Source organism: Dermacentor silvarum, chromosome 3 (assembly GCF_013339745.2).
Source record: "Dermacentor silvarum isolate Dsil-2018 chromosome 3, BIME_Dsil_1.4, whole genome shotgun sequence".
NCBI classification, from domain to species: Eukaryota; Metazoa; Arthropoda; class Arachnida; order Ixodida; family Ixodidae; genus Dermacentor; species Dermacentor silvarum.
Window position 1 is genome coordinate 117,854,802 of NC_051156.1, and position 26,374 is coordinate 117,881,175.

The window sequence follows — 26,374 nt, forward strand, 5'->3', positions numbered from 1 at the left end:
CGTCACGAAGTTGACCAACGTCATATTTTATCTCACTGGCGTTGCCCAACTCTGGTTCCACAACCAGGAAGTCGACATCCCGACATAGTCAACTTTCAAGACGTCTTTCACTCAAGTGTTTAGTCGACCTGCTGTGCGCAAACTACGCGCTGAACATCGCTTGCGAGCCCGTGCACAGCAGACGGGTCAAAATTTCACTAGCTGCATTGAAGACGTCGTCGACCTTTGTAAATGTGTCAACGCCGCCATGCCCGAAGCCCGAAGCAACAATTATTTAGGCATTTTATGTTAATTCCCAACGAAACATTGTATAGCTTATAGCTGGCAACTGACTGATACATGTCTGAGTGGACAAAAAAAAAACCTCCAGAAATTTATACTTTCATATTCTCCTATCGCGCGTTTCATCGGTCCGCCGCGCGTCTGCAAAAATTGAAAATGAAGCTTGTGCGATCAAGGCCGAGAAATGCACATCACGGGCGCTTTAACGTAAAATGATTCCAAACCGTTTTGATTCCAAACTCCTGACGTAAACTTTACGTAACCACCGATGCAAGCATCGGGCGGTGACCCACAGCGTTGTCTGAACAACCCAATCAAACACTCTCCTCGTTTATAGGATGTCACCTTTGTTCGTTTTCAAAACCAATAACATTGTCTACACTCAGCAGTTTTTCTTATCTAATTGGCTGACAAGAGGCGAGGAGCACGTTCTAGTGGAGAGGGTTTCGATGGGGCCGAGCCAGCACCGTGAAAATAGATAACCGCATGAAGAGGGTGGTGCCGGCTTCTCCGATTGGTCCGCTTCGCCTTACTTAGCTAGCGGTGGCTGGTCGAAAATCGAGGCGGCGTGAAACGGAAGGATAAGAATGCCGCTAAAACGGATCCTCAACAAGGAAGAGTTGACAGAGCGATGTCGTATGCATGCCTAAAGGGCTCGATAGCGTTTTACTGCCACGAAAAAAGGTTTATCATGCGCAAATAAATACATTCTCACCGGCAGGTGCGAGTAGCGAGGGCCTCAGCGATCGGCGGGCAGCCATCTTTGATTCCTTTTCCGAACGGGGCAGTCTGTGGCTATTCAGAAAAATTTTCAGTTTTGTTCGGCATATTAATGCATTTTTTTCGCGTACACGTCACTTTGACGTGGTGAGTGTTCGTGGTTTTGTGACGTCGTGTGACAGACAGGCGAAGTGGGCGTAGCCAGAAAACATTGGACCAATAGCAGAGAGCTGCTGGTGAAAAGACATCGAATCAGGAATGGTTATTTTTCTTTTGTGCGGTTTAATAATGCATAATCAGTGTGCACACGTTATATCAGATGGGGAGCTATTGCGGTTTTCGTGACGTCGCGTGACAGACAGGCGAAGTTGGGAGCGGCCCGAAAATGTTTTGACCAATCGTGGAGGCTGATTGCAGAAATTGGAATCAAATAGTTTGGAATCATTTTACGTTATAGCGCCCCAGTCTTTACATTTTGATGCCCGTACTTTTATTACCTGGTAAGGTCACTCTGCACACAGCAAAGTACTACCTTGTTCTCAAATCAGAGACGCTAACCTAAATGTTGACATCAGCATGTACACTGACGCATCGATAAAAGAAATGAGGGTGGTTCATATGCCAAAGAGGCTTGAGTGATTCTGCAAGCTCAGCAGCTGTGGGTTTTGTTATTATGCTGCCACACGTGCAGCCCTAACTATTCCACAATTGAAAAATATTCGTTTATCATTCTAGTGACTGGGCATTAGATTTAATCATGGATGAACGGAATAAAATTTAGAATATGCATGTCATCACGAACTAACTCATCATTTACATATGCCAGAATCCATAGGGCAGCTTGCTCATCAGATAGACGAGCTTCAGCCGTATGATTTTGATTTCATCCGCCGTGCAGGCAAGCATCTTATAGAAGCCGAAACGCTGTCTAAGTTGCCAGTCACGTTACCTTGTGGCACTGCAAAATTAACTAGATAGCGGTAAAGATACGACCACTTGAACTCGGAGAATGGAAGACTTGTCGTGCTTGCGACTCTATTTCTATAGTTCTTCATTTACACCGCAAGAGCCCCACATTAATGACCATGGCGGCTTCTACAAGACAAATAACGGGCATGTTTAGAGATCCACAATCAAAAACTTCATTGAAGACATTGAAAACACGGCAGGTCGCATCGCTCATGCCAGGTTAACTGAGGCAAATACCGCGCACGACCAGACGAACTCGTCTTGCGTCAACACTTAGATCAGAGATGTGAAGTCGTGCACCTGGAATTTACTGAACTGAAACAAGTGTTAATACTTAAAAGACGCATGTGTTCACAGTTTCAATACATGAGTACAGCGAAATGGTAGCAATGCGTCTTGTAGTAGAATAGGCTGCAAGTGTTTTGGCTGGGTTTCAACTTGAAAGTTTTTTACGGCCGAAATTCCTGATATGAGACAGTTAACCCACATGCTAAAGCAAGAAGCTGCAGCCTGCGGCCTGATAGATATGGTATCACGCTACGACGTTGCTCTCCAAATAAATCACAGGTATACTAAAGGAAGTGGCTGAAAGTTTAATATGAGACGCCAAGCGAAATATTTTCGTATGCTTGAAGGGCTCCTTATCCATTCGGAGGTATAAAATTTGTTACATGATGGTTGCTGAGTATTAGGCTACAATGAACGTACAGCCACAGTAATTTAACGAAAAGGTGCCGAAATAATAGCCTAGCTACACGAGTTTGATGAACGACGACGCGGGCGCCGCACTTTGTCAATCACCTTCGCTACTCACCCCACTGGCGCTCTCACTTGCTGCCCGCGTACTTTCTCCAACTCCATGCAGTACAGTGAAAGCTAGTGAAAGCAGTGTTATGCTAGCACACCAGGAGAAAACCTCCTGCAACACCTCCGTTTAATCGCCCTCCGGGCGACGATGACTGAATGAAAGTTTCACAAAAGATTCATTGGTACACAACGGGCAAAAATACATCCCTTCTCAGAACACACAACCGACTGTCCTCATATGGGTGCTATTGTGAGTCATCGACCAATGATTCGGTAGGTCTTTAGCCCGGTGACGTCAGAAGCAACATCCTGCTGCGATCACGACGTGCGAACAAAGGCCGGGGTGAAGAACGTTATCGTTTTTGAATTTGTTCCGTGTTCGTGAAATATCGTGGTCACGATACACCGTACAAGATTACTAAAATATGTGAAAACAATGCCAGAGGGGGTTTAGAGGCACCATGAAACAATAAATGCTCAATTGGCCTCGTGCGCTACCGATGGCGGCGCTGCGAACGGCGCTGCCATGACGTCAGAGGAGGGACTCGCCTTTATCCTCCGCTACGCTCCGATTAGAATTTTATGCGTTTGCTCACGCTAGATCTAACTGCGCGCTCGCTTAGCATGGCGCTATCCAATTAGCATGTGTATTTTTTCCTAGTGTTATTTTTATTATTGCCAGCACTATAAGGGCAACAAACCTTGTATATTAAATGTGTCTTCCATATAACCGCCCAGTGGCTCTGACGTTGCGCTGCTTAGCTCGAGGTCATTGATTCCCCCTCTTCCGTGGCGGCCGCCTTTAAATGGGAGCGAACTGCAAACACGCTCGTGTGTACTTAGAACAAGGTGCACGGCCAGAAATCCCAGGTGGTCAAAATTAATCCGAGCCCTACACTACGTGCCTGATAATAATATGGTGGTTTTGGCACGTAAAATATCAGAATTTTTTAAAGATATATTTTCATTTTTCATATGAACCCATCTCTCGCTGGCAGAGACACCATCTCCTGACTCATTCACAAAACATCGCGCCAAGCCAGTAAGTGAGAGTCTACGCAGCTTTGGAAATGAAGCACGATTGCAGGGGTCATGCGCCAAATCTCGCGTCGACAAAGCGGCATTGTTGTTGCATGGGAATTTCACATTTCGCGCGTAATTCCCCTAACTTGGGGTCGCAAATGTAAAACTTGTTCAGACAATAAAGTATCGTTATTTTACTGAGAAGTGGTTTACCTTGAACCTTAGTGGGGCGCCACGAGCTATCGTTACCAATATGCTAAGCATATTTTGCACCATGTTCGTGAAAATAAATCTCATTACCACTAATTAAGAAAAAAATTGCGTTTGTTTAGGTTAGCATAATACTATTTCTGTTCAACGCACTTCCCAACTACCGGTAACCACTCGGAAAAAAATATTTTGTCTGCGTAATAATAAAAGCGTTATGTAAAAGAAAACACAGAAAATCTTGTAAGCATTTCGCCTTTATACGTCAGCCCCCCCCCCCTCCTTTTTCGTGTGTTTAGCACTCCAGAAACTTATTCAGAAATAGTTCCCAGCAAACCAAAAGTTATCAATATTCTTGTTCTAGTTTTGAATAGGCATGAACCGCTTACAAAGCACAATAAAGGATGTTCATTTTTAAGTTTTACGGAATTTTTAGAAATTGCCTGTGGCAGGTAGCATAATTCTTATCATTGAGATGGGTTTTTGGATGAGGTGGACATTAGTGGCATGATAAATCGAAACACATATTCAACTGATTAACAAAAATTCACAAATTACCTTCTTAGGTAAAAACTTTACGACACATATTGCAATTTACGAATTGTAGCCGGTGAGCTTGTCAGGCGTATCTACTTGGAATAAATTTCCAGAATGACACCAGTTTGGAGATATGCGCCATCAAACTGGCCGTAAAAATGCATTGTTGTTCCACTTACTTTTTTACTAACATGATGTTTTATACACTAAACCACAAAAGTGACTGGAACGCCCCAGTTATCTTGTTCTAGACTTTGAGAAATGATATCTCGAAACTGGTGCTGAAAAAGCAAGCAAAGGGTGACGCTGAGCCGATTAACATGCAGGGGCGAGCTGTGTCACGATGGAAGTAATCTATTCTAATGAAAAATTATGCGAAGGTCAGTACTGCAGCACAAGGCTACGTAATTAAGTTTTGCTCGCTAATTTTGTGCGCCCTTGTATCAGAAATTCCAGCCTACATTTTGCTGAAACGCCTCTACAGCAATGCATGCATTAACGTACCGCAGTGACCACCTGGTTTCTTGATAATGGCATCTAACAACTTTCGTGATATGCTCAACGCATCGGGCAGCAACGAAATCGGAATGTCTGTGGCAAACTGAGTGGGTGACCGAACACGCAGCACGCGTTCAAACACACTATTGCAGCGCAGGCACCGTAGCTGAAGGCCAAATATCGCAGTTCATTGTCAAAAAATGGCCAACGAATCATTATGAGCGCCATGAAAAGATAAAAGCAACGGTGAGGAGTCTACGCCCTACACGCACGTATACACACGGAGACCAGCAGACGACGCCAGGAGCAATTCAAACTGAGCGTGGTGACGAACTACGCCGCTCGATTTCCCAGGGAATCGTGTCCTGGAACGTTCCGTACATACTGCTCAAAAATCCTGCAGACTCACTTTTAAAAATTCGAGCAGAGCAGGACGGCCGACTGCTTCAAGTTGCCTTCATAGTAGCGAGCAAGCGCGTGGTGCGGCAGCGGAGTCCCCCCATTGACTTCACACGCGAGAGGGCACCACTCAAACATCTCGGAGCGAATAGAAGGGGCTGTGGTTCGGAACGAGCGGTCGCGCTACTAGCCTCGGTTGCGGCACGCATTTGGTTGCTTACGACAAAGCAAGGGCAAGGTTTCTACGCTACCAGCTCACGAAGAGCTTGAGATTCTTGAGAAAACGCACCTTGGGAGGGGGCTCTGAAAAGCATGATACGAAGGATACCGAAAGTAGGAATAAATGAATAAAACCACGTTTACTAGGCGAACTGTTGATACAGCATGCAGCACCAAGAACACAGGCCGCATATTCAACTGAACGATTTTAAGTTTGTGGGGAAAAGGCTATCAAGGGGCAATAGTAGAATATTTTGCACTTTGGAAGTGCTGACTGAATTGATACAGCAGTAAATGTGCAGAATTTCAAAAGTAATCACTTATTATCTTGAAAATACTAAGCAGGTAAGATTGCACACGAAGCAATATTTTGCGTTGTCACTTGAGCAGGGGTGAAAACGAAAGGTGGAGCGGAGGGAAAAAATATCGGAAGGTAGACTAATAAGGTGAGCTAAGCACAGAGTTTTGAGGAATCTAGGGGTCAGAATTAACAGGAATGGCGGCTGTGCCGCTTTGACGGTTCTCCGCGACGTTTATTGTACAAGTTACCGAAACGAGTATATGGCGACCTGCCTGTTATTTTCCAGAGCGGTGAACCTCTCCTGTAATCTGAGTGGCAAGCTAATCTAAGCTTGCGTCAATATTTGCCAGCAACTTGGAATATTGAATCCGTGTCTCCCCGTAGCCGACCAAAACACTCATTGAAGAGAGCACTAGTAAAGGACAAATTGTTGAAATATCGCACGTAGGCACGCTCACTTGATTCGTTTCTTTGGGCCTTCGTATTTGTTGAAAAAGCATTCAGTGACACCGCATACACATTCGTTACCGTAAAATAATTTTGCAACTGTCACCTGAAGCTTTTTTTACACCACTGAAGTAAAATCGTCATTAAAATCTCTGAATCTATCATAACATTAAGTATCCCGTGGCCTTCACGTATTGAAAAATAAGCTGGATTGTCAGTTGCACAAGGGCGATAACCTGAGCTGATAGTCCTGAAAGATGTTGAGCTCACTTAACTACCTCAGGTCTTTTATGATCTATGCGTCTCTCTCTGACGCTTCTAGAGCATCCGGTTGCTGTCGGTGACACAGTTCACCAGTACCATTTTCGCGGAGTTCCACAATGAACAATGAAACAATTGGATTGGCCGGAAATACGGATATAAAAACACTACACAGAAGACGGCAGCTGCGCAGCATTGAAAACAGTTTCGGCTCGAAACGACGCTTGCGTAGGTGGAGAACGTATCATGTTCGTGCCTTGGAATTGAACAAACGACTCTCACCAGCATAAGACGATTGATTCCCATTAAAGAAAGTACTCTAGACTGTCGTTGTCATCATGACTTATCGCAGTATTCAAAGCAGCCAAACTGGATTTAAAAGTTAATAACTGCATTGGTTCAAACATTTAGGAGATTGCAAAGTGCGCTAAGCGAATAAAATGTGTGGGTTTACTGAAAGGAATTGGTTCAGGCGTACGAGGCTTTTATAGAGTGAGCATTGCACCGGGAGACAAAGCGGGTATCACACATCCGGTTTCAGAGTTCGATGCACAGACCTACAAAAACTTGTTCAAAATGAGGATCATACAGGCTACATTCAGATTTCTCTCTCTGGTTTTTTTTCCACCGAGAACGCGACGAGATAACATCGTCAGTCCTTTGACTGTTCATTCATTCAGTGAATGTAGAGACATTCGAGCACAGTTCCTGCAAGCAGCATATGTAAGAAATGCTCCTGTTTGATTCTTGTGCAAGATATTTGCTTCTACAATAATTAGCAGTAAGTGTATAAAGTATTAGTAAGTGTAGTAAGTGTAGCAGTAAGTGTACGGGAACTTCAAGGAGGAAATAATGTTACTAATTAGAGTGATTTCGTTTTTTATTCATGGCCAGTAAATTGGGCGCACGCATAGTCTGAAGTTCGGGGAAGTGTAAGCTGCAATGGTTACGCGTACGGTCGAAGAAATCGAGCTGAGGTGGAGGGCAGCTAAAATGTCTACAACGAAACAAGAAGCTACTGTAGTCTTGTAGGGGTAACTATATTGAACTCATTTATAGCATGTACAACTGGGGTTTGTTTGCGCAGAATAATAGCGGCGCTTTAGATTCTTTTGCATAGGACATGCAGGGTGTCCCAGCTATCCCGCACAAGTCATTAAAATGTGAGGCATGCAGGAGACATAAACAAGACCAAGTGTGTGTTATTACGAGTTCAAAGGGGACCTCAATCACCCCTCTGGCTTCTTGAAAAAACACAGTCCGCGGAAAGCATACGCTGGTATAAACATCTCAGCCCAAATTTGTAGTAGTGCGCGGTGCGTGGAGCTCGTTAGCGGAGAGTGAAATCACCGTTTTCTCAAAATCTGTTTTCTACAGAACCCTTATGCTAGCTCTTTTCGGGGCTGCTATATTTCATCATACAGCAGATTCCAATACGGAGCTGTTATAACCCAATCATCATCAGCCTATATTTATGTCCACTGCAGGACGAAGGCAGGGGTCAATGACAGGGGTCATTGTGATCTCCAATGACCCATGTCTTGCGCTAGCTGATACCAACTTGCGCCTGCAAATTTCCTAACTTCATCACCCCACCTAGTTTTCCGCCGTCCTCGACTGCACTTCCCTTCTCTCGGTATACATTCTGTAATTCTATTGGTCCACCGGTTATCCATCCTACGCATTACATGTCCTGCCCATGCCCAGCTCCATATTTCCACTTAATGTCCACTAGAATATCGGCTATCCCCGTTTGTTCTTTGATTCACACCGCTCTCTTCCTGTCTCTTAACGTTAGGCATAACATTTTTCGTTCCAGCGCTCTTAGTGCGGTCCTGAACTTGTTCGCGAGCTTCTTTGTTAACCTCCAAGTTTCTGCCTCATATGTTAGCACCGGTAGAATGCAATAATTGTACACTTTTCCTTTCAACGACAGTGGTAAGCTCCCAGTAATGATTTGGCGATGCCTACCGTATGCACTCCAACCCAATTTTATTATTCTGTAAATTTCTTTCTCATGATCCGGGTCCCCTGTGAGTCATTGACCGAGACAAACATACTCCTTTACAGACTCTAGGGGCTGACTGGCGATCTTGAATTATTGTTCCCTTGCCAGGCTATTTAACATTATCTTTGTCTTCTGCATATTCATCTTCAACCCCACTCTTACACTTCCTCGGTTAAGGTCCTCGATCATTTGCTGTAATTTGTCCCCATTGTTGCTGAATAGGACAATGTCATCTGCAAACAGAAGGTTGCTGAGATGTTCGCTATTGATCCTGGCTCCTAAGCCTTCCCAGTCTAAGAGCTTGAATACTTCTTCTAAGCATGCAGTGAATAGCATTGGAGAGATTGTGTCTCCTTGCCTGACTCCTTTCTTGATAGGTATCTTTTTACTTTTCTTGTGGAGAACCAAGGTTGTTGTGCAGTCCTTGTAGATATTTGCCAAGATATTCACATGTGCCTCCTGTACTCCTTGGTTACGCAATGCCTCTATGACTACTGGTATCTCTGCTGAATCAAACGCTTTTTCATAATCTATGAGAGCCATATAGAGATTTCTTTATTACCTGATTGATGACATGAATATGATTCATCGTAGAATATTCCTTCGCGAAGCCAATAGCCCAATAGCAGACATGAATCAGGAAGGGTGTTTGGATCAGTGTGCTTCTTCCTACTGTTACTTTGTATATTTATTGACGCTGTTTATGAACAGGCTGAAGTAAGCAAAAACCTGAGCGTGCTTCCGGAAGTAGGACTACCTTGTCATCGCTGACTATTGGCTACTACATAATAAATTACTTGTGCATGGTAACACTGTTAAAATAAACAAAGATGGCTACCACATCCTGGTTCACGGTGGCTATTTCTCTTTGTGCTTTAGTGATGTTTCTCGTTTGTGGCGTGAAATCGAGGTGTTTCGCCGAAGCCGAAAGGGGTCGATCCTTCCTGCCGATCTCATTATTTAGATCGGTCTCATGGATTTCAGGAAAAAGCCGCGAAAATAGCTGCGCTGTGCGTGCAAACGTCCAGCCTTCCCAGTGAGCCGCGTCAGATTTCTATAAGAACAAAGCGCCTTTCAAACGAGCTGAAGGTTAAAAAAAGAAAGTGCTTGTGCGTAGCGAATCTCTCTGAGAGGTGCAAGCAATTGCTCGCGGCGTTGCTCCACTGGTACAGGTACGATAATTGACAGTTCTCGACCATCATAGGCAACTCCGCACTGCGATTGTGCAGCACGTCACATGTATCATCTCACAATATATGGGAAATGTCATCTGTCGGGCTTTCAGAAGCTAAATACAGATACACTACGCTGATAGAACTAGGCTAAAAATTCCCCGACGATTACAATACTCCCTAAAGCGAAATTTTAGCGCAGCTCTATACGCATTTTCATTTCGTGATATATTGGCTGGCGCAGACAATCTGTATTGTGCGACACGTTGCACAGGGAGCAAAGTATGGCGCGACTGTCTCGTTAATTGGGAGATCGCGAGAGGCAGCACGTGGGAGACGCGTGGGCGCGATTCACAGAATCAGCCGCAGACAGACCTCCGCTTATGCAGCGCTTTGTTTCCATTTATGGTATCGGTGGACGCGCTCGCCGCATGCCTTATCGTTGGCATCATCGGTGAACACAGTACGCGCTTTTCTGGTGCCATCTCGTAGCTATCGTCACCAAAGAGCCCGTGCAGCACGGCACTACATTTTTTGTGACCCGCCGGGATGGCTCAGTCAGCTAAGGCGTTGCGCTGCTGAGCACAAGGTCGCGGGATCCAATCCCGGCCCCGGCGGCCGCATTTCGATGGAGGCGAAATGCAAAAACGCCCGTGTGCTTGCGTTGTAGTGCACGTTAAAGAACCCCAGGTGGTCAAAATTAATCCGGAGCCCTCCACTACGGCGCGCCTCATAATCAGAACTGGTTTTGGCACGTAAAACCTCAGAAAGAAGAACTACATTTTTTTGTTTTGTAGCGTTTTCACCATACCCTCCTTCTCCGCATATTGCCTCATGGTTCCGCTGCACCCTCCTCTGCTTTCTTCCCCACGCTCTCGTCGTTATCGCCACCTTTTAACCCCCGTTGGGTTCCGCGTCGCTCTTTCATCCGTCGCTGTGCTCGTTCGCTCGGTTACGTCTAGGACGCGGACGCTAGCCGCAGGAATGGTCGCCTAAGAGCTATACTCTAAAATTGTAATGTTACCTGGTCAGTGTGTTAGAATAAAACAAATTTGAGTTGCGTTTGTGAATCGGGGTGCACCTTTTTACTCTTAGCTTATAGGTGTGATAAGGTCGTCTGCGTCCTACGACCGGCGCTTGTTTGTGCTCGCAGTGTGCAATGTTCGAGGTAGGGCCTTGGCTCGAGAAAGCAACAGGCACCTGCTCCCCGTAGAAATTCTTAAACCCCGATGAAATGTGACAATTAAGTGAATAACAACCAATCGGACCAACTGAAGTTTAATCCAACAGGATTCCAAAATTTTGCGAGGGTTTTCTTTTGGGAAAAGTCTGCAAATGTATTAGTGTAAATGTATGACTTTTTTGGACTTTGTTGATAACCATGAGGACGCTGAACTTGCCTTCATCGTTGTGTGTCCTTCTACGTCGTCGTCACCCCTCATCCAGCCTTTACGTGCCCGTTCACTCCCCCTGTGCAGAGTAGCCGGCTCGAGCACGGTAACTCTGTGCGACGTCTCTGCGTTCCTTCAAATATATTCTCTATCTCTCTTGGAAACGAATTGAACCAGTTTTAATTGAATATACTGCGCCCACAGAGCGCAGTAAATTCAATTCCGCAGCTGGAATTCCGGAGCTGGAAAGCAAATTAGTGGCGATGTAGTCAGGTCAAATACTCCAAAGGTGGAACGAGTGCTGTTTGCAGTTACATCTAAATTTATTGCGAGCGAATAAACTGACAACTCATCGCAATGAATGATCGAAAAGGTAGCATTTTCTGCTTGTGCCGCTAATCTTAAGCATGCTATAAAAGCGATATGGAGCCTTGCGGCCTAACATGTGTAATGATCAACTTCAGACCTACTGAGTAAGTTATCATTCCTGCTATCATGCCTGCAGACAAAAATGCATTAGCCAGATTATTCCTGCTGATTACACCATGAGTAGCACTAGTACTGTGGTGGAAACATAACAAAGAACACACACAAATAAAGCTTGAATGTATATCACAATAATTCATTAAACTGTCTGCCTAAATGAAGCACACTCCGAGATTCAAAACGCAAGCAAGACATTTAAAATACATAAAACGAAAGCAACGGTCTACTCGCCGGCAAGGGAGAAGTCGTCCGGAGTGAAGTGTTTCTAACAAAACAGTCAGCTTTTCCGAATGCGGAAGTTTCTTATCCAAGTATCTCTCCGATGCGCATTGCCTGCTTCTTTCAGCAAACGATGAAATCATACGTTCCTGTCTTTCCACCGAGATTAAACGCATGATCGTACACAACAAAAGTATTTCCAGATACGTCTTCTGTCTTATTAGGGATTGTGCGCGGCCGCATCACGACGGTTTGAGAACTACGAGGCATCCAGCGCATGCCATGATAGGAGACTGTATTTCGCTTCAAGCCTGAGCCTGGATCGGCTGGTTCTCGGCACGGCCCCTAGGTGGCGAGCGTTGACTTGGAGTCGCGCTGCGGTACATCGCAGCTGTTATCACGGATAACTTCGGCACAATAGAAAGTGTAGTTGAGACTCAAGCAGATCCAGCAACAACAGAGAAGCCTGAGAGATCAAAACGTAGCATAGAAAGATTTTACTGGATAAAAGCAGAAGAAAATGTCCCTAATAACACGGCAGCAGAACACAATGAAATCCCAAAACAGCTAAGCAATACCTCGGCCATAGAGCTGACTAATGCCGTAGACCAAATGACTAGAACGAAAATTCGGGTTCGATGGCGTGAAAGTAAGATGAACCTCATCTACAAAAGCAAGCGTGATAAGGAAAAGACGAGCTCGTAGATGCCAGTTACAGTAACGTCGGCGATATATAAGATGGCAACTCAAGCTGTAAAAGAAGATCTGGTGAAGTGGGTGGAAAAAACGATGTACAGGGGGAACTACAGAATGGGTTGGGACCAGGAAGAGGCTCAGAGGATAACGTGTTTCTACTAACCCAGTGCATAGATTTCAGTAGCTCAGAATAGACCTTTATCGATAGCATTCCTAAATATTAAAGGAGCCTATAACAATGTAGGCAGAGAATTGTTGTGGGGTATTCTTAACCACCAAGCTATAGATGGCGATTTTGTGGAGCTGCTGAGGGAGATATATAGAGACAAGCGCGTATAAGATGTATGGTAAGGTGGAAAAGGTAATGAAGTGCTAGGAACTTACCAAGCACTGAAGCAAAGATATCCCCTGGCTCTATCGTTGTTCATGCTTCATGTCAAGGGCACAGGAAGATGACTGGAAGACAGCGAATTAGGGTTTGATTTATCCTACATTCGTAATGGACAAATGGTTCAACAGAAGGTCCCTGGACTGATGTATGCGCATGACATAGTGCTACTAGCGGACAATGCAAGAGCTTTACAGACATTTGCAAACATGCCCGACTATGCGGCGACAAGTCTAAGCCTTGGGTTTAGCACAGCGAAACCGCGCATTATCATCTTTATTGAAGAGACAGCGCAGTTACGTGGTGTCATTTAAACAGCAACTCATACCCCTAGTCAAGCAATATATACCTCGTCGTATACATAAACGAAGAAAATACTCCCTGAAGCACGCACTAAAATTATGTGGAATAATAGGGGAAGCGGAATTGAGCATTAGTGAAACATGGAGCACTTTGGGGCCACAATAAGTATGAGGTGGTGCATGGAATCTGGCAAGGAGTAATGGTGTCAGCGGTAACGCTCAAAAATTCCATTGTGATTAAAATCGGGTATCTTGTCGGGGTCGCATGTTAACCAAAGATCGGTAGGCTTCTTGGCTTTGGCAGCCCACGGTAAAACCAGAAATGAGGCAGTGCATCCTGACATGCCTTGGGCGTCTTCTGCAGTCAGAGAAGCGTAGAGCAAAATTAATTTTCAATAAAGACTCAGGAACATGGATGAAAATAAATGGGCGGCTAAAGTGCGCAAGTATCTGTATCTGAAAAGCGTCGACACAGACTGGAGGAAGACGTTAAGAAAGTTGCCAACCAAGTGCAAGATAATTCAAACTGTAAAGAGAAAACCAGTAGTCATCAGAAAGTCAGAGAAACAGAGACAGTAAATTGGATACGAAGATTTGAAACAAAAAAGAGACCATGCAGATTTACAAAAATGAGAAGGACAAAATTGGAAGGTAAAATATGCACGATAACATGAAGGTAAGTGCCTTCATCTTTGAGGCTCGAGCCGGTTGCCTAAGGGCAAAACGAAAACACACCGGAGCATATATTGGGAGCTAGGTGAGGCATGCCTAGGCTGCCGCAAAATTTCAGAGACCACTAAGCACATCCTAGTGAGACCCCTAGGTAGTGTATGCCTTCCAGAAGCGCTTGAAATTAAATTGCACGGAAGCATTAACCGGTCAGCAGTCCAGATAAGCAAGAGAAGTTTAGAGTATTGGTGGAAAAAAAAGCATGGAAAGATTGAAACGACTCCATCTGTTGCAGGCATAGGTACCGGTACAAGGCAGATAGAGACGTTTTGAAGGATAAGAAAATATTGAGGAGAGAGAGAGAGAAAAAAATGATTGATGAAAGGCAGGGAGGTTAACAAGGACTGAGCCCGGTTGGCTACCCTACACTGGGGGAAGGGAAAAGGGGAGACAAAGATGAAGAGAATAGAAAGTCCGCAGTGGATATCGCCGACGTAGCAACAGATCTCTGCTCTATCACTGACGATCACTCAATCCGGATCACGGACGGTCACTCAATCCGGTACTTTTCAAAGATCGCAGCAGCGCTTTTGTGGCCCTTTGTAGCTGTGATATTCGATGCCATGGTCCGAAAACCTTGTTCAAGGTGAATGGTTTTATTTATCCAGCTGATTTAGACCTGCGCCCAGGCCATTTCTTTCCTTTTCAAATGATGGGAAATAGCATAGTAGGTGTTCTATGGTCTCATCGACACCGCAGGCATTGCACTCAGCGCTATCAGCCGTTCCAATCAAACACGTGTATGCATTGGTGAACGCAACACCCAAGCGTAAGCGGCACATCATGGTTTCCTCACTTCGTGAAAATCCACGTAACAGCCGCGGTTGCATAGATGGGCCGAGAGAATGCAACCAATGCAGGGTGAATTCAGGTGTGTGCCACTTCTCCAATGTCATACGGTGCCCTAGCCTGCTTAGATGTTGGGCGGCGTCAGTCCTCGATAAAGGCCCAGAAACAAGGTTTGCTCCTTCTTTTGCTCATTCCTAGCAGCTTCGTCGGCGAGGTCGTTGCCGGAGATAGCTCAATGACCCGGCAACCACTGAAACACGACGTCGTGTCCTTTTGCGATGATATGATGGCGCATTTCGCGTATCTTCGACACGAGTTGTTCACAGGACCCGCGACGAAGAGTTGACAAAAGACATTGTAGAGCCGCCTTTGAGTCACAGAATATTGCCCACCGATTAGCTGGTTGGTTGATAATATAATCAACAGCACCTCGGAGGGTAACAAGCTTCCAAACCGGTCAATGATGTGACGTGATTAATTTTGTATGTGATGCTTATTGATCGGGATGGAATAAGCACTGCGCCGGTGGAGCTGATCTGAGTGGAAGAGCCCTCCGCATATATGTGGACTCGGTCAAAGCAGAAAGTGTGCAAGCAATCTAGAGATGCTTGCTTCAAGCAAGCGGCAGGTCAGTCTTCTTATTCCTGGAACTGGAAGGCGCACTTCAGGATGTTTTAAACACCAGAATGCTGACAGTGAAATTGTCGAGGGTGTAAAGCCCAATGATAGGGAGGCACGATGAATGCTGACCACGTTCGAGAATGACGCCTGTGGCAGTCGTTCGGGCAGGCAGCCAAGACAGCTTGATTGCATCCGTGAAACGTGGCGAATATGGGCCCTAAGCGTGTCGATGGTCACGTAAGTCGGGATCGGATGGTCTTGAGCCGTGATAACTGTTCCTGATGTTGAGGCGCTCTGCGGAAGGCCGAGGCAAACGTGTGATGCCTGTGCTAGCTTGCACGCTCTAAAGGGCTCGACTATTTGAGTTGCGTGTTTTAGCAAGCATGGGAGACCTATAGCGCAAGGGTTGAAAAGCGGAGGGACGATCATGTAGTTCTGGTAGTTTTACGAAGTTTTTGGTAGGATTTGCTAGGTTTTTGGTAGGTGTGCTAAGTTTTGCTAAGTGCTGCTAGGGTTTGCAAGGTTTCGTTAAGTTTTGCAAGATTTTGCAAGTTTTTCCTAGGTTTTGCTAGCTTTTGCTAAGCCGGTCACAGACGCGGCACGAATGACCAAACTCAATGTTGAGGAAGTCCCGCATGAAACGGCCGTACGCTCCTCCCATGGACTTACGAGCTCGGTGTCTTGATGCGTGGGCTTCTCTGTAGTCAGGGTTTTCACGCATGTTACGCATACCGATCCGTCTTCGTTCCCTTTCTCGATTGGCGTATTCTGGATCTTCGATTGCGCCGTCGCTTGGCTAAGGCTTACTCGTCTCTCTGTGCAGGATCATATCGACGCCGGCGATTGTATTCTTGTTTGGCCAAGCCGCCTGATTCCCGGAAAGTGGCCTCTTCCTCGTGAGTGCGGTTCTTCCTCGGTCCCCCATGGCTGCTACGACCGCACGCACACTAGCAACCCCCCCCCCCCTTCACAGGTGTGAAGGTGTGAAGGGGTTACCCCCCTTCATGCATGGCTGATGAAATCAAGCGGTCAAGGTGACCATTTGTCACGGGCGTTGACAATGTTTATTTTTTTTCAAATGTATTTTTCGGTCTCTTGTTTCTGCCAAGTAATGGGGCAAGCACCCAGTCAAGCTGCAGGTTAGCAGCTTTTTGTGCTTTTCCTAGCATTCTTCTGTTTTTGTACAAAAGAAATGCTGAAATAAATTGCCTAGACTTGACTTGAGATCGGCGAGGTTTTGCGGCTCGCGGCACAAATTACGGCCCGCTTAAACAGCTCCGCTGTTGAACGTCCTCGGTACAACTGTAGCTTGGAGCCCACTGATGAATCCCATGTTTTACGGGTGATGAATTTGAAGACATGGACAATGGATGTGAGCTTCTTCAAGTGGCCAACCTAAGGGCTGCAGGAGAGGTCCCGGTCAACATTGACACCCAAAAACCGATGAGTTCTCTTGTAGGAGATCCGCTGACCATTGATGCACACTGCATCACTTCTCGCGTAAACGCGACTAACGCACATTTTTCTGTCGAGATGGATAGGCCTTGTGTGCAAAGATAGCCAGCTGCCTGTGTTGCCGCCTTCTGTAGCCTCGCATGAACTTGCTGGCGTATATACAAAAGTGCTCGAATGAAAAACTTGTATAGCGTGGAGGGTGAAATCAAGCGGTCAAGGTGACCAATTGTCACTGCCACGTTTCAAGGGCGGGGCCAATAAATTATCATTATAATCATTGTGGTGAATAGTCTGCTACCGCTCGGCCGCACACCCGCCCGCATAGGAATGAAACGTTGGCCACGCTGTTTTTCATTGTCGTAGCCGTCGCGTCTTGCTAAATACGATTAGTTTTGTACACTCAACTAGCCTTGAACTACCTGAAAGTCAAGGCCAGACGAGATGCGTGCCTGCCTGAGCGTGCTCACTCCTGGCCGCTCCGAGGTAGACGCCTGGCCGACGTTCACTTCGTATTCAGCTACTACGGACGCAAGCTTTGCCCTGCACCAGCTTGCTTGCGGCTGCAGGACAAAGCTTGCGTGCTGGTACAAAGCTGGTCTGCACCACATAGAACACTCAGACTCGAGCACATCAGTGCGAGCACGCACTTCAGCCATGTTGAGCATATAATACGCAACTACTGTAGTTGCATGTCACTGCGTCTGCAGCGTGAATCAAATACGGCGGCAGCCGCGAAGAGCGCGCTCGCTGAGCTTCTGCGGCTCGCTGACAGCAACAGCGTGCTCTGATTGGTATCTGTAGGTGATGTGGCTCACTAGGCCTGGGCATAACATCCGACGAACAGGTCGTCTGATCCCCGAGTGTCACACCCTCGAGGTGTGTCTCCATCCGTTCAGGGCGAGTCGAGACTGCAGCATACATCGCTTAGCCGATGTGCGCGCTGCCGACGTACTCGCACGATCGAACATCAAGATGAAGTATTTTTCGGCGCTCTCAAATTGTGTGATTGTCGTAGGTATGAGGGCGGAAGTGCTACTCGTGTCACTCGGTGCGCGAATAGCCGTGCGTACCTATCTACTACGCTGTAGCACCGCATAGGAATGAGACACCGCGAACACGACCGTAAGGTGAGGGGATAACCTCTGAGTTCGCCGCGTTGTAGGCGCCAAAGTCGGAAGTAATGACGCCTATGTGATCATCCAAAATCAAATACGAACTGCGTGCCGCGAGGACGTTGAGTAGGCGGAGTGTTGTGGGCACCGCCCCACTCCGCCCTAGCATTCTGAGTGCAAGGGATTGAAACAGGACCGGGAGCACCGCGAAGGGGTTCAGAGGTCGGTCTTTTTAATGAATAAACCAATCAATCAGTATTTCATTTTCTCTGAAATAGAGAAGGAGACAGCACTAAAAGAGAGGTCCTACCCCCTGTTTCAACTTGGCAGTACAGGAGATCAATAACAAAAGATAATTTTAAAACATAAGATTAAAAGACAAACATTCAGAGGACAAGATAATAGAAAACACTATGTAAGAAAGAACGGTATTCATTGCAACACAAAAGAAAATAGCAACAATGCTATGACAAAGAAACAATATAATTATAAAATGCATGCGGTATCATCACATAAACTTGTTCAGCAAAAATTGTTTAATAACAATATTTGAATGCTCCAAAGGGTCCAACATTCCTTGGTTTAACGTATTTAATAACACTGGAAGAGATAGATTGTTCGTAGCGTTCTACTTGCTTTCTCTTCGATATCACTTTCTGATTTCCCGGATATGAACACTGAAGTGTCATCAGAGTAAGACACAAATTTACGGTCAGTTGCGCAATGCACGATATCATTTAGATAAATTAAAAACAACAGCGGCTCCCAAATGCTACCTTGAGGCACTCCTGCATGAATGTTTTGTATTGAAGACATTGGATTTTTAATATCTACATATTATGTCGTCTAAGCCTGGTCGGATTTCATAAGGTCTTGTGCTTTGCAGCGGACACCATGTGATTCCAGTTTATGTAGCAGAATTATGTTGTTGACTAAATCAAAAGCTTTGGTAAAATCTGTGTATATTCCTGCAACTATCTCCTTATTTGTAACTTTTCTATTATTATTTCTTTTCGAGTCAGCAGTGCTCTTTCTGTGGAAAGATTCTTTCGAAAACCGTGTTGAAAATCAAGGAGAAGGTTATGTTTATTATAAAATGATAGTACCTTACCTCTGCGGGCAATACCAGTGTAGTTATCGCCAAATTCAAGCGCTCAAAGCCGTGTCGCTTGTTACAGCTTGTCTCCTCAATAATGCAGCTGGTTACATGTAATTGGTTACTGAAAAAAGTTGTCGCAGTTTCACCTGAAAGGCGAAGCATCAATTGCGATAGCGAATTTGTAGAGACCTATACGGAGTAATGATATTAGCTTTATCAGCTGTATAAACTTGGACATGCAGCAGCACCGGCAACACGCAGAACTGTTGTCGACGCCGTCGGCGTTTTGCCCGCGTTCGCTCAAAATGCGTGCGGCGTTGGGTGACTGTTGCCGGAGCCTCTGATATAAATAGGCACTTGGTGCCGCAGCTAAACGTCGCCTCCCTTCCCTCCTCCTCCCCCCTCCCCCACGGCCTCTCGCGCGTCGGAAGAAGGCGCGTTTGCTCTACATATATGGTGATTGTAACGGAGGAAAGAGACGCCTACTTCTGCAGCCCTTAAGCGAGCACGGCGCAGAACGCGCGTTTGTTCTCCGCCGTGCATTCACTCCCCGTGAAAGCGCGCGCACCTCGCGCCCTTTCACTCGCACATACAGCGTTCGGCGCGCGGCGACGATTTCATCTCCACTGACGTCATACGGAACCTCACGGCGACGGCGACGCCTACGGCAGAAATCTGCTTTTGAGTTTCAATTATCGCAATAAAAAATATGTAATTGTACTACAGCGGCCGTGACTGCGCAAGAAAGTTAACGGATCAATTAGAAAATTACACAAAAAATGTCGCAGTTTCACCCGAAAGGCGAAGCATCAATTGCGATAGCAAATTAGGAGAGAGAGCTATACGGAGCAAGGATAGTAGTTTTATCAGCTGTATAAACATGGACATGCAGCAGCACCAGCAACGCGCAGAACTGTTGCCGACGCCGTCGGCGTTTTGCCTGCGTTCGCACCGAACGCACGCGACGCTGGTGACTGTTGCCGGTGCCTCTGGCGGCGGCTCCGAGGTTTTCGACAAGATCAGAAAGAGACACTCGTCGAGAAGCGTCGGAAGTCTTTACCACCTTCTCGCCTCGCAACAGCTTTCTATAAATACGCATTTGGTGCCGCAGCTCTAAACGTCGCCTCCCCTCCCTCCCTCCCGTCCCCCCACGGCCTTTCGCGCGACGGAATAAGTCGCGTTTGCTCTATATATATGGTGATTGTAAAGGAGGAAAGACACGCTTAATTCTGCATCCCTTCTGGGCGCTGAGCCGTGCTCCCTCAAGGGCTGCAGAAGATAGCGCCAACCTTTCCCTTTCCCTGAAGAACCACTTATCATCCCTTCAGGGAGCACGGCGCAGAACGCTCGTTTGCTCTCCGCCGTGTGTTCGCTCCCCGTAAAAGCGCGCGTCCCTCGCGCCCCTCACTCTCACATACAGCATACTGCACGCGGCGACGATTTCATCGCCGCTGACGTCATACGGTTGGCGCTGAGCCGTGCTCCCTCAAGGGCTGTAGAAGATAGCGTTAACCTTTCCCTTTCCTCATGAACCACTTACTACTACTACTTGACGTCATACGGCACCTCACGGCGATGACGACGGTGACGCCGGCGGCAGAAATCTGCTTTGGAGTGTCAATATAATTGCTATCGCTATAAAACTTTGCGAGGCGAGAAGGTGGTAAAGACTTCCGACGCTGCTCGACGAGTTTCCCGTACTGATCTCGTCGAAAAGCTCCGAGCCGCCACCAGAGGCACCGGCCACAGTCACCAACGCCGCGCGCGTTTGGTGCGAACGCGGGCATAACGCCGACAACGTCGACAATAGTTCTTCGCGTAGCATGGTCCTGCTGCATGTCCATATTTATACAGCTGATAAAACTACCATCCTTACTGCGTATAGCTCTCTACTAATTTGCTATCGCAATTGATGCTTCGCCTTTCAGGTGAAACTGTGACATTTTTTTTCGCGACTTTTAAAGATTGCTGTCACTCGAACAGTTTGTAATGCCTTCGAAAAACAGCGGTAGGTAATACCAATTCCCAATAACTCCGGTTCTGCTGAACGCATTGAAGTAATTTTTGCAGCAAAGTGTTTCTGATACATTAAATTTTAACGTCAAGGGCATACCTCAACTTCGATAAAAAGTAGTTCACGACTGCTTCAAATGAAAAGCCGCGAGGAGCTTTTTAGTCTGTAACATTTATTTAGTTATTGCTACAGTGTTTTTTTTTAAGTGTGCCTAAGTACCGCAGTTGCGTCTGTGTCCGGTGACGTGAAAGTGAATCCTGGTCCTGAGGAGCGAGTAATGAAAGCTTCTTTTGAATTGCTTTAGAAAATAAACTTGCCAGGAAAGCTCAAAGTATATCGGGTGCCCCAGGTAGCTTTAGTCAAGCTGTTTAAATAAATAAAAAGGAAAAAAAATTATTGCAAAATACGATTAAAGGACCGACGGTGTTCTGTAGCCATACCGTAAATATTCTAATCCTATCTTCTACTGTGCTTTTATTATCATTATTTACTTTAAACAGCTTGGCTAACATTAGCTGGGACACATGGTATATACAGTAAACGAAACTCATAGAAGAGAGTCGCGAATTAATGACGGGGAATGACCTTCTTGTAATTATAATAAATTGTGGCAGAAACCATAGAAAATGATTGTAAAAGTCAGCGCCAAGCCTTCTTGTTTAACTTGCCGCATATCCCGATGCCATCCGTGTAGCACAAAGCGTTATCGGCACATCGGCAGAAACACAAATTGGCAATCTCGCTGCCAACCACAATGTCAATTGGTACCACGACACGCTATATTCTGTTGTAATCACAACACTCCAGTTGATACTCTGTAGCAAACTGCTCTATCCCTGGTATCCTGCCTGCCCCATCGTTGCAAGAGATATCCATCGAACGGCCACGCCCAATGTGGAGGTGTCTGTTGTAGTCGTGGCGCTCACGCACGTGCCCTCCTTAGCGCGGGCCGTCACCCACGCATGCCAACCAATCTGGTGCCTTGCTCTCCCCCTCTTCACCTGCAATCTAGCTCTCCGCTCTTTATTTACACTCCTCCCGGTGTTCATTCCACGAGAATGAATGAATGAAAGAATTCTGGGATATTACGTGCCAAAACCACGATCAGTTTACAAATCATGCTTAGTGGGGGACTCCGGAATCGCAAAATCAGCCGACATCCATCCAATGTGGGCGAAGTAGGTTGAGAAAGCTATCGCTTTAATAATGAAATGAAGATATCAGTCTAAAAACACGAGCTATTAAAACAGATTAAACAATTGCTAAGTCGAGAAAAAAAATTCCGGTTGCACCTCATAACGGAACAAGTGGGCTAAACAAGCATGTTTCAAACTTATGGGCGTGAGTACTCCCCAGAAAAGAACATACTAGAAAGTAAACTAGGAACGCAGGACAAGAGTTGTTTAGCAATGCAGAAGATTCTTGGATCTTGGGCAACAAATGAAATCCAGAAAAAAGATTCTTAAAAGACTTCTCTGTGTAAGCATCGATAAATTTTTCTTACAAGTGGTTGCTAGTATGTTGTGGACTAATTTGAAGTGGGTAGTCTGTATGTTTGTACATTGTACATTTATTTATGTAATTGGAGCAATCTGTGTCCGAATGTTTAACACTAAAGTGTATTCTGTATTTTTATCTTGTGGACATCAATGCCGGCTGAGAAAAATTCACATAGTTGTAGGCTTTACTTTACCCATTTATTTTAATCTACCTTCGGTTTGCTACACCACAGACAAAAATGACGTGGCCCATTTATTTTTGACCTCGGTTTCCAGAGCATTCTGTTCGCAACAAAATGGAACACTTGTTGCATGACAGAACAAACGCCATTCAATCCCGCCAGAGCTTTAGTGGCGCTTCTTGCATTGTATATCTGAAATGGTTTGATTTGCAATTTTTTCGCAGCGCAAAGATGGCTCTGTCTCCTCAGCGTTCTGGACAAACCTCGCCCGACAAAGACAAATGCAGCGTGCCGGCGGATAAATGTTGGGGTGTGCCAATGACGATGTCGGCTGCCGTGTTGTTTCTCTGCATGCCCTGTTCCGCCATTGGTGTCATCTTTGTGCTCATCATTGACAGGTTCGGAGTGACAAGAGAAGTGGCGTCCTGGCCTGAAAGTCTCTTCAGCGTAGCTGGTCATTCGTCAGGTGAGGTGACTGTGCTAACATATTGTTACGGGCTACTCTCTGTGAAGAGAAGGTTTATTGGGACGTAATCGACGATCTTGAGCACCAGCCGAGGTTCAGTTATCGCTGGGTGGACGTCTTCTTTCTCTGCCTTCCCTTGCCCCGTGTCCCACTACAGCTTGTGGCACATACCCAAATCATACATCACTTTCACGCTTGTAACACATCCCCCCGCGCAGACGAAGCCCACCGGGCAAGTCAAACCGCACCTAGAGAGGTAAAGGGCTTCAAGCGGGCAACATAATTCACTTCAGTCTTTGAAGAGCGGCGACCATTTGAATGGAGACGCGCTATGCGGTAAGTCAATTCGCTTATACGGTCAAAGACAACGTAAGATCCGACATAGTGCGCCAGTAGTTTTTCCCACAACCCATATTTTCTGGTTGGCGTCCACAGCCATACTACGTCACCTGGATCATATGTGACGCGTTGGTGTCGGTGGTCGTAACGTGCCTTCGAGCGATCTTGGGAAGCAAGAGTGCGCAAATAAGCGAGGCGTCGGGCTTCTTCGGCATGACAGATGGTCTCAAATATGCAGGCATCGTCGTGGTTCATAAATGGGGAGATCGTATCAAGGGTATAACGTGGCGCAGAGCGTGAAGGAGAAAGAAGCGGCTGTAGCCGGTAGTTTCGTGTTGGGCGGTGTTAAATGCATAAGTCATGAAAGGTAGAACGCTGTCCCAGGTGTTGTGATCTGTTGAGTCGCACATAGACAGCATGATCGTCAGAGTTCTATTGGTGCGTCCCGTTAGGCCGTTTATATGGGGATGGTACGGAGTAGAATGCCTAAAACATGGACGAAGAATTTCTTCGACCACATATGCTGTAAACTGTCCCCCACGATTGCTAATAACGACTTTAGGAGTGCCGTGTCGAAGAATGATAAAACATAGTAAGAAAAGGCACACGTCAGATGCAGTAACCGATGGTATTGCAGCCGTCTCACAGTAGCGTGTGAGGTGGTCAGTGCACACAAAGATCTAACCCTTTCTGTTAGAGAACCGTGGAAACGGGCCGAGAAGGTTGACGCCGACCTGCTAGAATGGAGTCCTTGGGGGTGGCAAAGTTGTAGTCTACCAGGAGGAGTACTTGTGGGACGTTTGTGACGTTGCCATTCCTTGCAGCTATCGACACGTACTCCCGCGTCGTCTAACGCCATATTAGGTCAGTAAAATCTTTCTTGAAGACGGAAAAGCGTTCTAGCGGCTCCCAAATGACCGGAGGTTGGTTCATCATGCATAGCCCGCAAGATGGAAGTGCGCCGACTTTTTGGGACCACTAGGAGGTATCGTGAGGCTGAGGTAGAGTAGTTCTTGTATAGAAGCCGATCACGTGTGCAAAAACAATTGGCTGTTGATTTCTTGTTGGCAGCAAGCAGTAGTTTTAAGGTGTCGTTTTTTTGCCGCTCAGTTTTAAAGGTTTTTAAATAAGTAAATGCTAGCTCCAAGGATACGATGTAGTGTTCGAAGTTGTCCGCGTCACAGTCCATCGTGGCAAGCGGTAGCCGCGAGAGGCAGCCTGCGTCGGCGTGCCTTCAACCGCTTTAGGAGGAAACGGTGAAGTCGTACTCCTGTAGCCGATGTGTCGAACTTGCAAGCCTACCAGATGGATCACGCAGATTGACGAGCCAGCACAAAGAGTGATGATCTGTGACGATGGTGAAAGGGCGTCCGTACAGGTATGACCGAAAGCGCGGTACTGCGAAAATCACCGCGAAACAATCCTGTTCTGTGACGGTGTAATTGTGCTCGCACTTGCTTAGAGAGCGACTCGCGTACGCTACGACGTGTTCTTTGGTGTCGAAGCGTTGAATAAGGACAGCGCCGACACCAATACCGCTAGTATTCGTGTGCTGTTCTGTGGGAGCCATGGGGTTGACGTGTTTGAGAACTGGATGGGACGTCAAATGGAACTTCAGTTCACGAAAAACACACGCACATTCTGGGGTCCAGTCAAAGCGAACGCCTTTCTGAAGCAGACACGCGAGAGGATGCGCGATGTGAGCAAATCCACGAATAAACCGACGGAAGTATGAACAAAGGCCCAAGTAGCTTCGTAGCTCTTATACTGAGCAAGGTTGCTGAAAGGCTTCGACCACAGCCGTTTTCACTGGATCAGGTCTTATGCCCTCTTTGTAAACCAGGTGGGCTAGAAACTAGCGTTTGGCGTTTTCCAAAGCGACATTTCTTGGAGTTTAGTACCAAGCGTGCTTTGCCTAGGCTTTCTAGCACAAGATTGAGGCGTGCGTTGTGTTCACAAAACGTGCGTCCGAAAATCACGACATCATCCAAATAACACATGCAGACTTCCCACTTCAAACCACGCAGAATGTTTTCCATGAAACGCTCAAAAGTTGCCGGTGCGTTACACAGCCCGATCGGCATTACATTAAATTCAAAAAAGTTCGTCTGGTGTATAACTAATGCCGTTTTTTTCCTTGTCTGCCTTGTGCATCTGAATCTGCCAGTATCCGGACCGCAAGTCTACACTTGAAAAGTATGAGGCCGAAGAAAGGCAATCTATATCATCATCAATCCGTGGTAAAGGGTATACATCTTTCTTGGTAACGGCGCTGAGGCGGCGGTAACCAACGCAAAATCGCCATTTGCCATCTCTCTTTTTGACTAGAATTACTGGGCCGGCCCATGGACTACTCGATTCTTGGATAACGTTACTCTCTAGCACCCGATTTTCTGAAGCGTGCTCGTGAGTTTGCTGTGTATTTTTGGCGCCTTTTAATATGTTGCGGGGATATTGAGTCTAATCCTGGACCTATGACGAAGGCCCAGGAAGAAAAGCTTGATTCTGTATTTTCAACAGTTAAGCGCCTTGAAACTAATAACGAAGCCGTCAAGAATCGATAACCAAGGTATTACAGCTTCATGTATTGGTTAAAAGTGATCTAGAGTTTCTAAGTAATCGAGTTGTCGAACTGGTGTGAAAGGTTCAGTCAGTGGCCTTACTTAAGCTTCCCAACAATTTGGATGCAGACCTTTCGCAAGTTCAACACACGATTGATGACCTACATTTTAAAGTT

At 46.2% G+C, this 26,374-nt stretch overlaps 1 protein-coding gene across 1 annotated transcript in view; it reads left to right on the forward strand.

Annotated features, from left to right (window-relative positions):
- Window positions 1-7,340: 7,340 nt before the first annotated feature.
- The window catches only part of LOC125943957 (monocarboxylate transporter 13-like), a 68,762-nt gene continuing 49,728 nt past the window's right edge, over window positions 7,341-26,374 (forward strand). Inside the window, exons 1-2 of the mRNA XM_049663575.1 lie at window positions 7,341-7,451; window positions 23,057-23,298. Of these exons, the coding sequence (XP_049519532.1) occupies window positions 23,064-23,298 (235 nt within the window). The 5' untranslated portion in view covers window positions 7,341-7,451; window positions 23,057-23,063. The remainder of the gene's footprint in view (window positions 7,452-23,056; window positions 23,299-26,374) is intronic.